Below are 13,720 nucleotides of genomic sequence, written 5' to 3' on the forward strand. Positions count from 1 at the left end.
TGAGCAGAAGTAATGATTAACCTGCAGAAGATACTGTGCTGAGTCCTCCATACCATCTTACCCAGCAGAATAGATTTTCCTTGCTTTCAGCTGCTGGCTCTTTTATTTTAAATATTAATTTATTTACTATTATTTTATTTTACATTCATTTTATCCTGTCATTTCCTGAATATTTAATTAAATATTAAATTAAGTACCTACTTTTTTTTTTTTTTGAGACGGAGTCTCGCTCTGTCGCCTGGGCTGGAGTACAGTGGCCGGATCTCAGCTCACTGCAAGCTCCGCCTCCCGGGTTTACGCCACTCTCCTGCCTCAGCCTCCCAACTAGCTGGGGCTGCAGGCGCCCGCCACCACACCCGGCTAGTTTTTTTGTACTTTTTAGTAGAGACGGGGTTTCACCCGGTTAGCCAGGATGGTCTCGATCTCCTGACCTCGTGATCCGCCCGTCCCGGCCTCCCAAAGTGCTGGGATTACAGGCTTGAGCCACCGTGCCCGGCCAAGTACCTACAAATTTTAACAATTAATCATTTGTAGAAGTAACATAAAATGTGTATGAAGAAGATGCCAAGTAGAGATGCCAGAAAATAAAACAAATAAACAACTTGTGTAAGTTAAGAGCGGAGCATGAGGACAGAAACTCTGAGGTACATGTGCTGAATTATATATGAGGAAGGTCAATTATATTTAACGTCCAGAATGCGGGTCATTTCAGTGAAAATAAATGGTAGAGTGGTCAGCATAGATCAGAAATTAGAAAGGAATAAAGTCACAAACTTGCAAGACCAGGAGACATTCAGCATATTCACCCCTTTCCATTTTGCTAGGAAGAGAAAATCAATGGCTATACCTTCGTGGGAAATGAGACAAGCAGTTTTTAAGATGACCATCCAGGGAAGTTGCCAGTATAATCACTCAGATGATGCTCTGACACAGGATGGTGGAGGGATGTGGTCCTGTGATGGTTGCTGTCAGCGACATGGGATGCTCAACTCTAGTGGGTGCCTTTGCCACTATTTCGTCCATGAGAGACATTAAGCTATGATGTGCTACATGCTGGTGAGTTCCTTAACCTCAGATGAAGAGAGAAACATGATAACACAGAAGATGAATGTGATGGTTAATACTGAGTGTCAGCTTGATTGCACTGAAGGATGCAAAGAATTGTTCCTGGGTGTGTCTGTGAGGGTGTTGCCAAAGAAGATTAACATCTGAGTCAGTGGACTGGGGGAGGCAGACCCAGCCTCAACCTTGGTGGGCACCATTAATCAGCGCCAGCATGGCTAGAATAAAACAGGTAGAAGAAATTGGAAAGATTGGACTTTCTGAGTCTTCTGGCCTTCATCTTTCTCCCATGCTGGATGCTTCCTGCCCTCGAATATCATACTCCAAGTTCTTCAGCTTTTTCACTCTTGGACTGAAGTCAGTGGTTTGCCAGGGGCTCTCCAGCCTTTGGCCACAGACTGAAGGCTGCACTGTCATCTTCCTGACTTTTGAGGTTTTGGGACTCAGGCTGACTTCCTTGCTCCTCAGCTTGCAGGTGGCCTATTATGAGACTTCACCTTGTGATCTTGTGAGTCAATCCTCCTTAATAAACTCCACATCAAACATATACATCTATCCTGTTAGTTGTGTCTCTCAAGAGAATCCTGACTAATACAATGAGAAAAGTGAAGAGCTCATTACAGCAACCACATTTCTTTGATAAGAACTCAGCTCACCGAGAGCAGCAGATGTGCAGGAAATAGAGAGGATTTGGGGGATATTGTCCATAAAAGAAGAGATGCAACCTAACTGAACTCCCCATGAAAGGAGGGTGTAAATGTTTGTTCACAGCTAATGATGGCTTATGTCAAGACCTCCACAAGGCTTCAGAAATAGTTTGTATTAACAAATGTAATAATTTATATAGTTTTTTCCAGATCTTGTTTTACCTCCCGAGGCAGCAGCACAGAATGATGTTTTCAGAATCTCCCTAATCTTCTGTGAGCTCCTGAAGAAAATCCTGCATGTGGAAGTGAGCCCTCCTCATGTGCAGCCCCTGAGGCTGTCATGTCACCTCAAATTTCTGAGTTATGTCATCGACATTTCTGAGTTAAACTTCCTGAAACATATGGCATTTGATAGTGTCTTCCACATTTAAAAAAATACTTAAATTCTGTTTGTCCCTGCAGACATCTGTCCCTCTCTGGCATACAGTTTGGTTTTGAGTGTGTAGTAATTGATAATTTATAGAAGGTTTTTGTGCATCTTGTGATCTTCCCGAGTGCACCTGCTATGGGGTTGACACCAATGAGCAAGCAGATGGATGCTCTCACCCGGAGTGGGACAGGCATTTCTAGAGCCAGTGACCCCAGTGGGGCTCTCACCCTCCAAGACCAATAGGGCTGATGCCTCTGGCTAATGTGCAGGCCCAAGGGGTACCAGTGCCCACCCTTGAGAGGGTTTCTTCTATTTCCCTCCCACGTTGTAAAGGGAAGCTATTGCTTCTGCCTGGATCTCACGCATGAGTTTTCATTTTCTGTACAAAGGGCCTCATCCAGAAACACCCACAAAAGCACACAGTGAATCTAATGGAACTATAGAAAATCATACATGATGTGCCTCATGACCAAGGTCTCCACTTCTCACTAAGGATATTCCTTATGGGATTCACTAGAACTTGCTTTCTTTCTATAGACATGGATCTACCTCTAAACACTTAGGGACCTCACCCTCTGGGAAGGGACATAGTAAATTAGGAGCCACAGAATCTATAAGAAAATTTACATTGTATGAATCCTCTAAAAAACAGTCCTAATAGAAATAGCCCCACCTACTTTTCCTCTAACTGGCATCATTCCCAGGAGCCCAGTTGAGGAACCCGTGGAGCTTCAAGATTATTTAGGCTTGGTATACCAAGGGACCGCTGGAAGAGGAAAGAAGCAATGTGTCCATGGAAGTTCATCCATTGGAACTTATTGATGACTCAGGCAGGATGGAGACCGTGGGGAAGTCCATGCATGGTGAAGCAGGGGCACATAAGGACTCTGTGCACCTTCTGTTCAATTTTGCTGAGGTCTCAAAACTACTTTTTAATACATTTTATGTAAGAGAGGTGGCAGAGCCGGGCGCGGTGGCTCACGCCTGTAATCCCAGCACTTTGGGAGGCTGAGGCAGGCGGATCACGAGGTCAGGAGATCGAGACCATCCTGGCTAACACGGTGAAATCCCGTCTCTACTAAAAATACAAAAAAAAAGTCAGCCGAGTGTGGTTGCAGGCACCTGTAGTCCCAGCTACTCGGGAGGCTGAGGCAAGAGAATGGCGTGAACCTGGGAGGCGGAGCTTGCAGTGAGCCAAGATCGCGCCACTGCACTCCAGCCTGGGCAACAGAGCGAGACTCCGTCTCAAAAAAAAAAAAAAAAAAAAAGGTGTACCTTTTGACCAGTTTTTAAGAATCATATTTAGTGTTAGCCATGTTATCAAGCAATCTTGCTCCAAATTATTTATCTATCTGATTTTGGAACTTATGTCTGCACAAAGCCCACGTGGGAAACTTTGCGTCAGCTTGACTGATTTCTGCTTTTACCTCAGTGTGAATTGTGCATATAGGGTGACAGTTATTAGAAATATTTCCTATATAGAGTGCACACATGTCTCTATTACTCATATTCCTCAATTGCTTAGCCTATTTTATAAACAACTTTAAACATTGTAAGCCCTGTAATCTCCTCATTCAGTGCAGCTGCCTCCTCCCTGGGGTTTCTGACGGTCTCAGGATGTGGGTTTTCACACTGTGTATCTTGCACAGTAATACACAGCCGTGTCCTCAGATCTCAGGCTGCTCAGCTCCATGTAGGCTGTGCTCATAGACCTGTCTCTGGTAATGGTGGCTCTGTCCTGGAACTTTTGTGCATAGTTGGTGTTACCATTGTAAGGTGTGATCCATCCCATCCACTCAAGCCCTTGTCCAGGGGTCTGTCGCAACCAGTGCAAGTAGCGGTAAGTGAAGGTGTATCCGGAAGCCTTGCAGGAAATCTTCACTGAGGCCCCAGGCTTCTTCACCTCAGCCTCAGACTGCACCAGCTGCATCTCGGAGTGGGCACCTGTGGAGGGGACACAGGAGTGGATAAAGCCCCCTTGACTGGACTCAATCCCCTTCTCATCACTGGGACCTGGGAGCCCCCCTTACCTGTGGCTGCTGCCACCAAGAAGAGGATCCTCCAGGTCCAGTCCATGCTGAGGAGCTGAGCTCTCAGGGGATTCTCTAGAGGAGGGATGTGGTTGTTGGGTGATGCTCTCAGGGCACAGACATCCATATTTACCTCAGTGGATCTCAGGTTATTTGCATATTGATGAGAAAGAGCATTTCATAGCTCAAAGCCTGGCTGACGATAAGAAAGGGAAGATAAATGACATATCAACCTTACAAGAGTGAGATGCTGATGGTTCAAGCCCTAATCCTGCTTGAGGAAATGAATGCCCTGCTCCATGTATGAACATTTGTGGACAGAGGTCCTTTCACTGAAGAATCAGCCCTCTCAGAACAGGTTCCTCACTGCAAATATAGATTTTACAAGCATAGAGACCAGCTGTATGATTTCTGGAACAATCACTCTCCATGACACAGAGCAGGTGCCTTGGCCCTATCCTGGACCCTTCAGGAACCAGCACAGCTCACTGGTGACTCTGAGAAAATGATTGCTGATGTCCCACGTGAGTATCCAGCAGGTCCCTCTGAGACCCACTGGGCACTCTTTAGACAGTGTCTGCATCAACTGCCTGGTGTCTTGATCCCCCAGGCTCTTCAATAGAAACACTCTTGGACTCTTGGTCTACAGGTTATGAACTCATGATCCCAAAAAAACTTCCAAGGAATTTGTGTTATGGATAATTGTGGGTTTTATTTCCAATTCCATTCAGTGAACACTGCAACCATGAGGAGTTTGTGTTGACTTATATGAAGAAGTTCAGTTACATTTGACATCCAGAATGCTGGCCACACCAGTGAGAAAAGTCTGTAGAGTGGTCTGCACAGGTCAGAAATTAGAAAGTGATATATTCACAAGCTTGCAAAACTGGTAGACATTCAGCGTATTCAGCATTCAGCTCTTTCTATTTCTTCAGGAAAATAGAGGGGTTATATCTGTATGGAAAATGGGACAAGTAGTTTTCAGCTGATTCTCCTGGGGAGTTGCTGTTGAAAATCACTTAGGCGATGCTCTGACACAGGATTGTGAAGACGATGTTGATCCCCGGTGGTCGCTGTCAGCAACACGGGATGCTCAACCGTGGTGGGTGCCTTTGTTGCTGTTTTGCCCACAAGAGATTTTAGGCTGTCTTGTGCTGAATGCAGGTGAGTTTTTAAACCTCAGATGAGGAAAATTCATGACCACATAGAAGATGAGAAAATTGAACACTTCATCAAGCACATTCCACTGATGAGAACTGTTTGCACAGAGAGCCAGGGATGAGCTGGGAAGAAGAAGGGGGTGGGGACGATCATCCATAGAAGGACACATCCAGCCTGCTTGAACTCCCTGTGGAAGTAGGGTTTAAATGTTTGTCCTCAGCTAATCAGGGGTATTTCAAGATCTTCACAAGCTTTCAGAGAAAGAGTTTTCATGAACAAATACCCATATATTACTCAGAGTTCTATTTTTTTGTATGTATTCTTCTTCTCTAGGCAGCTCCACAGTAGGGTGTTCTCAGAATTCTCCCCGATCCTTCTTGAGTTCCTGGTGCAGCTCCTGGAGGAAAAGCCTGCATGGGGGAGGGAGCCCTCCTCACGTACAGCCCTGAGGCTGTCCCATCACCTCACCCGCCACTGCCCTTCAGTCACCTGGTAAACATTTGTGAGCTAATCTTCCTGAAATGTGTGGTTTTGCACAGTATATTCACAAGGTAACAAAATACTTAAGCTCTGTCTATTTCCACAGGCACATATTCCTTTCTGGAGCACAGGTGGGTCTTGAGTGTGTGGTAGTGGACAGTTAGTGAGAGGAGGTTTATGTGCATCTTGTCATCTCCCAGCGTGTATCCACCATGAGGCTGACACCCACAAGCAAGCAGATGGACTTGCTCAGCTGGAGGATGACAAATATTTTCATAACCTGTGACCTCAGTGGTGCTCTTTCCCTGCAAGGCCAATCATGGTTATCCCTCTGGCTAATGTGCAGTCAGCAAAGGTGACCACTGCCCACCTCTGTGAGGGCTCCCTCCAGGGGCCACGCACTTTGTAAAGGGAAGCTTTTGTTCCTGCCTGGGTCCCATGCATGTGTTTGCATTTGCTGCACAATCCACCTTATTCGGAACCGCCACCCAAGAGCTTACGGTGTATCTCATCCAACTCTAGGGTATTATACATTGAGTCTCTTATTGTCAGGTTTGCCAACTCTCATTAAAGGATTTTCATTATGGAATTGACCAGAACTTGCTGGCCTTTTAGAGATATGAACCTGGCTGCAACGTTGTGGAATCAGGAGGACCAGAGAGGTCCTATATACAGGAGGATATCTTTATTATTGAGTGCACTCAGACCCAGCAGACTCAACAAACAAAGACTGGGTGCAGAACAAAGACAGCACTTGACTTTTATACACGCTTCACAAAATGGGGTGGGCTAGCTTGAAGCAGGCTTAGAGTGGCACAAAAGCAGGGATACAGAGGCAGGACAAAGACAGTTAGTCACATTGTAACAGGTTCATAACTCAGGATTGCACATGACCATTGCTATGCAACCCAGATGTCTGTTATCTAGGTTTTGCTCCAAACAGCCTTGCACTGTTAACACATCTCATAACACTCACTATGGTGCCTAGACCACTGTAGTTCAGGTCTGCTCAGGCTTCTCATTACCTTCATTGCACTTCTTAGATAAAACAGAATACTTGAAGTTACTAGTTACAGAGAACAAGAATCTATAAACTCATACCGTAAAACAAAGGAAAAATTCTTTTTCTTCTCCCTGTGTTGAGGGAGTGCTGGAGGAGTCTCAGAAGCACATTAGATAATATTATTAAGACTTTTCCTGGGTCTGGGCTGTGCTTATTGCTGCCTCTGGGATAAGTCAGCCTAATACAGGAAAGCTTATTTCTCTTTAAAAAATTTTTTTTTCAATTTCCAGCCTCACTAAAAGCTTAAAAATATTATTCTCTGGGAAGGGGCATTGTAAACCAGAAGTAAGAAAAACTCCAAATTAATATATATTTTGTGGACTTTGGAAGAAAGTGCTCAAATGGTAATAGCCTCAACTCACTTTCCCTCTGACTAATATTTCTAGAAAGCCATTGAATATACCTAGGTGTTTGAAGATCATTTAGGTTTGTTATATTAGCGGATCATCAGAAAAATAAAGAACCAAGTGTCCGTGTAGATTCATCCATTGTAACTGATTTGTGCCTGTGGTGCAGGATGGTCATGGTGGAGGAGGCTGTGCCTGTGCAGGGCAGGGATTCATGGGAATTCTCACACCTTCTGTGCAATTTCTTTGCAATCCTAAAACTGCTCTAAAATAAAATTTATGGTAAGGAGTGACAGAAACATTTGAAAGACAATTTTGCCTCTTTTTAAGAATCATACTTACCCTTAACACATGATCAAATAACCTTGCTACAAATTATTTATGCATCTAATGTGAATTGTTCACAGTAGCTCCTTCATGGAATGCTTGTATCAACTTAATATTGAGTGTGGCCTTTCCCACTCTGTCAATTTGGCTTATATGGTGGCTCTTGAATGGAATATCTCTCTTACAGTTAGACTGTGTTTCTATTGTTCTCAAATATATAACCCATTTTCTAAATAGTCTTAAACTGAACAACCCCTGACATTTCCTCAGCCCAGCACAGCTGAGTCCTCCCTCAGGGTTTCTGACACTCTGAGGATGTGGTTTTCACACTGTGTCTGCTGCACAGTAATACACGGCCATGTCCTCAGATCTCAGACTGCTCAGCTCCATGTAGACTGTGCTCGTGGACATGTCCGCGGTAATCGTGACTCTGCCCTGGAACTTCTGTGCGTAGCTTGTGCTACCATAACCAGGGTGGATTCCTCCCATCCACTCAAACCCTTGTCCAGGGGCCTGTCGCAGCCAGCTGATAACATAACTGGTGAAAATGTATCCAGAAGCTTTGCAGGAGACCTTCACTGAGGCCCCAGGCTTCTTCACCTCAGCCCCAGACTGCACCAGCTGCTCCTGGGAGTGGGCCCCTGCGGAGAGGACACAGTAGAGAATGACAGTCCCCTAAACTGGAAAAAAATCCCCTCCTCAGCCCTGGAACTAGTTGATCCTTTACCTGGAGCTACTGCCAGCAAGCAGAAGACCATCCAGGTCCAGTCCATGGTGAAGAGCTTTCCTCTCAGGGGCTTCTGTAGAGAAGGGATGTGGTTGCTGGGCGATGCTTTCAGGGCCCAGATGTATCCATATTTACCTCAGTAGATCTAAGGTTATTTGCATATTCATGAGACAGTTTATTTCATACCTCAAAGCCTGATCGAGGATGAGAAAGAGAAGATAGATGACCCATCTGCCACACAGGAGTGGGATGCTGATGGTCTAAGCCCTAATCCTGCTTGAGGAAATGCATGCCCTGCTCCACTGCTATTCATGGACAGGATCCTTTCACTGAAGAACAAGTCCCCACAGATTACGCTCCTCACTCTGATCCCATATTTTATTAGCGTCAAGACCATCTGATCATTTCTGGACTATAACTGTCCATGACACTGAGCACATGCCTTGGCCCCATCATGGTCCCCTCAGGCACAAGCACAGCTCACTGCTGACTCTGAGAAACTGACTGTGGATGTTCCATGTGACTCTCCAGCAGGTTCCCCTGAGATCCGCTGGGCGCTCCTGAGACAGTGTCTCCATCACCTGCCTGGTGTCTTGATTCCCCAGGATCTTCAGCAGAAACACTCTGGGTTTACAGAATTGCCCTGAGGTGCATAATTGGAGATGATTTTCTTATGTCATGGACACGAGGAGTCAGAAGTTGAAACAGGAGTTTGGAGTTCTTTATGAACTCATGCTCCCAAAATAACTTCCAAGGAATTTATGTTTTGGATAATTATGGATTTTATATTCATCTTTGTTTATTAGAATTTTGTGAAGTATTTACAGACTTTCAGTTCGTATCCAGAGATCCTGATCTTTCCATATTGATTTCTGAGTCCTTACATTTGTGTACCTGCCACACTCAGATCTACCACTGCCCTGTCACTCACACAATGTAGGCAACATTACTTAACACTGAAATCTGAATTTTTTGTTCATAGGAATATAGTGACTCCTGCAATTCTGTATCCATTGAATTAGTAAAATCATGCCTATTCTTCATATTCTCACTATTAAGATATTTCTAATCCTAGAAGCCCAATTTAAAAAATAGTTATCACTGCCTTAAGTTATATGAATTGTTCCATTGTAGCAGGATATTTGAACGTATATCAGCAACTTGTTGAACAGTTATTTTAGATTTTTTTTTTTTCTGATGAAGGAAAACCGAGGCCTTGAGAGGAAACCTCCTCCCCAGCCTCCTGTTCTGGGGCTGGACCCGGTGCTGCATGGCTCCTGAGTGCCCCTCCTGCCCAGCCCTTACATTGCAAGGAGGTTTCTGTCAGGGCTCACAAAACATTTTCCCCAGAGTCTTTAGTCCAGCATGAAGTGGCTGTGTCCTGGCTTAGAATACTCTTTCAGCGACAATATATGCCGCCAACACCATCTCTTGAAACAGTTGATTGGCCTAACTAAACCTATTGAATTCTGCAGAAAGACCCAAAGAAAAGATTCTAGGACACAGGAGGGAGCCAGTTCTCTGAAGCTCCAGATGCACTAAATCAGTGGAGACACAGTGAATACAAGAACTTGTAGGGGTTTGGGCAGGGTCGTGTTTCTTCATTAGGCTCTTGTAGTTCAGATGAAAGCCATCTCTGTATCTCCTATTCCAATAACAGACATTTTTCCTCCTTCCCAGTGTCTAGCCTGTAGAAAGTGCCTCCTGCACTGGCACTAGGTCTAGGTTTATGCCATGTTTTTGTCCTAGAGAGCTAAGACAAACAGGATACAAGTGGAGACTTGGGAAGGGCATGCAGTTTGTTTTTTGTTTTTTTTTTTTTCTTTTTCCTTAGCTAGGAACCCTGCAAATGGCCCATGGTAACAGAATCGGCAGTCAATACGGGAGTTGTCTTTACAGAGTTGACGTCAGAGGCTTCAGATCGCTCTTCTGTCCTCGTCCTACTCTCTGCCAATCTCTTTCAGTTCCCCTGTTCTCCTTCTCTGATAGAGCCTGTGCATTGCCACACCTTCATCTTTAATTTGTGCATCCCGGAAGTATCATATGAAGTTACAAATGAATCTTAATAATTTAGTGCTCTTCTTTCTCTGGAAGTTGTCCTATACACAGAGTCTCCAGAGGTCAAACTGATGCTTTCCCTTTTCCAGCTGGAACATTATAAGATTCTTACCCTATTGGCTAATTTAACCCATTTTCATGATAAAGGAAGCCTGCTGTGAGGGGTCTGTAATGGAGATGGACTGCCTTCCCTTACATAGATAAGGTGCTAGAAAGGTCCTTCCCCTGGATCTTCTATCTGGAGCAGTTTCTGTGTGTATTTCTCACAGTTTATGTCTCTTGATGACTTAGCCATGAAATAATCGCAATTCTCATACAAAAAACCTGGAGGTCACTGGAGCAAAAACCACAACAGTGTGGGGTGAGGGGTCTCCAGGATTTTGCACCCTCATACGGTCAGACATGCCCTCTTTGTTTATGTAGCTCAGATTTACATATAATAAACCCCACAGCCAGGTGTATCTGAATTGCCACATACCCATTTAAACTCACTGGAGCAGCAGCTGAGTGTAATCATCACACTGAACTCAGAGAAACCTGGGCCCAATACACTGTTTCTTGTAGCTCAGAGAAGCATCATTGATTCACTTGAGTGGACATTTCTTCCCTGAAACAGCCTCACTACCAACTATACTAAAGAGTTGCTATGGAGCCGCTGTGGAGTTGGATTTCTTCCCGTCGGCCTGGCATGCAGGGTGTTTGGAATGATGTAGACCTTTAAACTTAGATGCTAATAATTCCCACTGTTATTGAAATGGCTGGCAGCCCCCAATCCTGTTTCTCCCCTCCACTCACCTGAATATATCCAAGAACCCCACGAACCTCAGGACTCTCTTTTTCATGGATGACTCTGAGGATTGTCAATCTGCTCAGTGCCACAATCAGAGGCATCCAATGGAGGATTCTCAGTCCACTGATACGTTGAGCCCATAACATAGGACACTTATACAAGAGTGGCCACATCATGTCAGTGCCAATCAACATTTAATTCAAGGGGCACGATTTTCAGTGCATTGAAGTTTAAAAGTTTCATAATTCTTACGAGAGGCACAAACTGAATGGTTTGCAGAAGAAATAAGCTCATGGTTAGAAGAAAGCTGACTGCCCCCAAGAAGAGTCTAAGTAAAGCACCTGAAACATGATGTTCTGAAACCTTGTGAAAATTCATTTCCCGGAGTGAAAAACAGGAAAGTAATTCTCAAATCATTGGAAGAAACCTTTTCAGAAATTTTATCAATGCAGCAGTCAAATTCCAGTAAGTCAATCCTTGGGTTTCTGTTTCACAACTCAAGAAGGAATAAAGAAATCTACATAATTGGAAGGCTACTCCAACAGAGGGAATTTTGACCTATTTAGTTAATAGACCAGTATTCACTCAAAGACACTCTCCTATGGGATCTTCAACTTAAGCAGATCTCCCTAACCTGGAAAACTTTTCTCACTTATTTTTCTCTAGACATCCGTAAAAGCTAAAACACATCTTGTATATTTGTGCATGAGTGATCTATAGAAGTACTTTCCATATTAATGAAAGTTTATGGAAACATGAGAGCTTCATCACTTATTGTGAACTCACACTTCACTGGTTTCCAAAATTCTCCACCTATGTGATGAGGCAATGGGTGCCTCTGAGAATACACTGATTTTTGGACTGAACATGTTCTCCACTCCTCACTTGACTGCATGGTTCCTCGCTCATACAGATGTGTCTATGACTGAAAACCCAACACTGATATCCAGCAGATTTTCCTCTTATGAGATTCATATTCTTTCTTTCTTTCTTTTTTCTTTCTTTCTTTCTCTTTCTTTTTCTTTCTTTCTTTCTTTCTTCTTTCTCTGCATGTCTCTATCTCTCTATTTTTCTCTGTCATTACTATTTATTAATGAATCATCCTGAATCCTGCCAAAAGACTCCATCTCACATTCTGCAAATATTCTGACTCAAAGATAATTAGGGGAAAACTCATCTTTGGCCAAGGTGGGAAAACTTTCTAGACTTCCTCTAGATTTATTAGAGCCTCATATGAAGAGCCATGATAAAACATTATCTGTTTTTGGATTATACCTCAAATCTAAAACTGCTCTTCATAGTGGTTATGACATTCTATATTCTCACAATTACCACAATGCAAAACGGTGTGGTGGCTTCTAAATAAATTAAAACAAAAATACCATATGACCAGTGATCCAGCTTATGGAAATATACCCAAAGGAGATGAAATTACCACCTTGTGAAGATACCTGCTCTCCTATGCTTATTGCAGTGCTATTCACAACAGCCAAGATATGAAAACTAAGTGTCCGTCGATGGACAAATGGATAAAGACAATGTGGTATTTGTACACAATGTAACATTATTATGCCTTATAAAATAAGGAAATGCTGCCATTTTCCACAAGACAGATGGATTCCCACCACCACTAGCAATGTATTTTATCCAATGCAGCCCCTCCCTGAGAACTAGCAGATCCAGGTCCAGTAGTAAGGACTGGTTGTGATGGAGTGGCCAGAAAGAGTGCAGGTGAGGCTGAGCATCAATGTGAGGTCTTCATGTCCAGGGCTCTCCTGCAGCTGCTCCTGGGACAGGGCATGTGAGTACATGGAGAATCCATCCCTGTCAGTCACATGTACCTGCACTCACCACATAGACCCACGTCTGACATCTGAGACACTCACGCTGGGGAGCTGTCACTAGGCACAAGGGAAGATACAATAATGCCATCTTCTTCATGAACACGACTCTGCATTCCCCAGATACCTCAGCCCTGCTTGAGGGGACAGCTGTTAGCTTCCACAGTCAAAAGCATTTCATACCCTGGAGCCTAAAGAATACTTTGGATGTGGCAAAGCCTTGTACTTATAAGAGAGAGGGACAGAGGTCAGACTCCCCGTGGACTTGAATATGATTTATTGCTGTCTGTTTATTTTCAGATTGACATGAAACACTTCCTTGCCAAAAACTACACCCATGACAGTTCAGAAAATTTGCTGTATTTCTGGTTTCCCACCTGTGACATTTGAACTTCTGTATCAAGTGAGCAATGTGCATACCTTACAGGAACAATTGCAAAATAACTCTCTAAGTCATCACTATTACACAATTGCGACCCTGTCCTTACTGCCAAATATCTTCTGGAAAGTTTTAAGTAAAAATAAATCATAAATTGCAACCTTAAATTACAAGTAGCATAATGTTCACAAACTCAGGAACTCCCTTTGCCAAAGGTACCTCCACTAGAACTTACAACCCATGGTCTCCTTCCTCAAGGACACACACATTATCACCCTATGACTTGATTCATCAAAAGCCCACGTGTTTTCCATTTTACCTTCAATATTATACTCTGATTCATCACAGGCCGATACAGCAAAGTATTACAGGGGATTA

At 43.8% G+C, this 13,720-nt stretch overlaps 2 gene segments (V, D, J or C); both read right to left on the reverse strand.

The window, feature by feature from the left end:
* Positions 1-3,705: 3,705 nt before the first annotated feature.
* Positions 3,706-4,314, reverse strand: LOC114679730 (immunoglobulin heavy variable 1-45-like). The segment is given in 2 exon segments: positions 3,706-4,083; positions 4,170-4,314. Coding segments are annotated over 2 exon segments (444 nt in total).
* Positions 4,315-4,385: 71 nt separating this feature from the next.
* LOC114679696 (immunoglobulin heavy variable 1-46-like) lies at positions 4,386-8,417 on the reverse strand. The segment is given in 2 exon segments: positions 4,386-8,188; positions 8,275-8,417. Coding segments are annotated over 2 exon segments (363 nt in total).
* Positions 8,418-13,720: the final 5,303 nt, after the last annotated feature.

Source organism: Macaca mulatta, chromosome 7 (genome assembly GCF_049350105.2).
Source record: "Macaca mulatta isolate MMU2019108-1 chromosome 7, T2T-MMU8v2.0, whole genome shotgun sequence".
Taxonomy (NCBI): Eukaryota; Metazoa; Chordata; class Mammalia; order Primates; family Cercopithecidae; genus Macaca; species Macaca mulatta.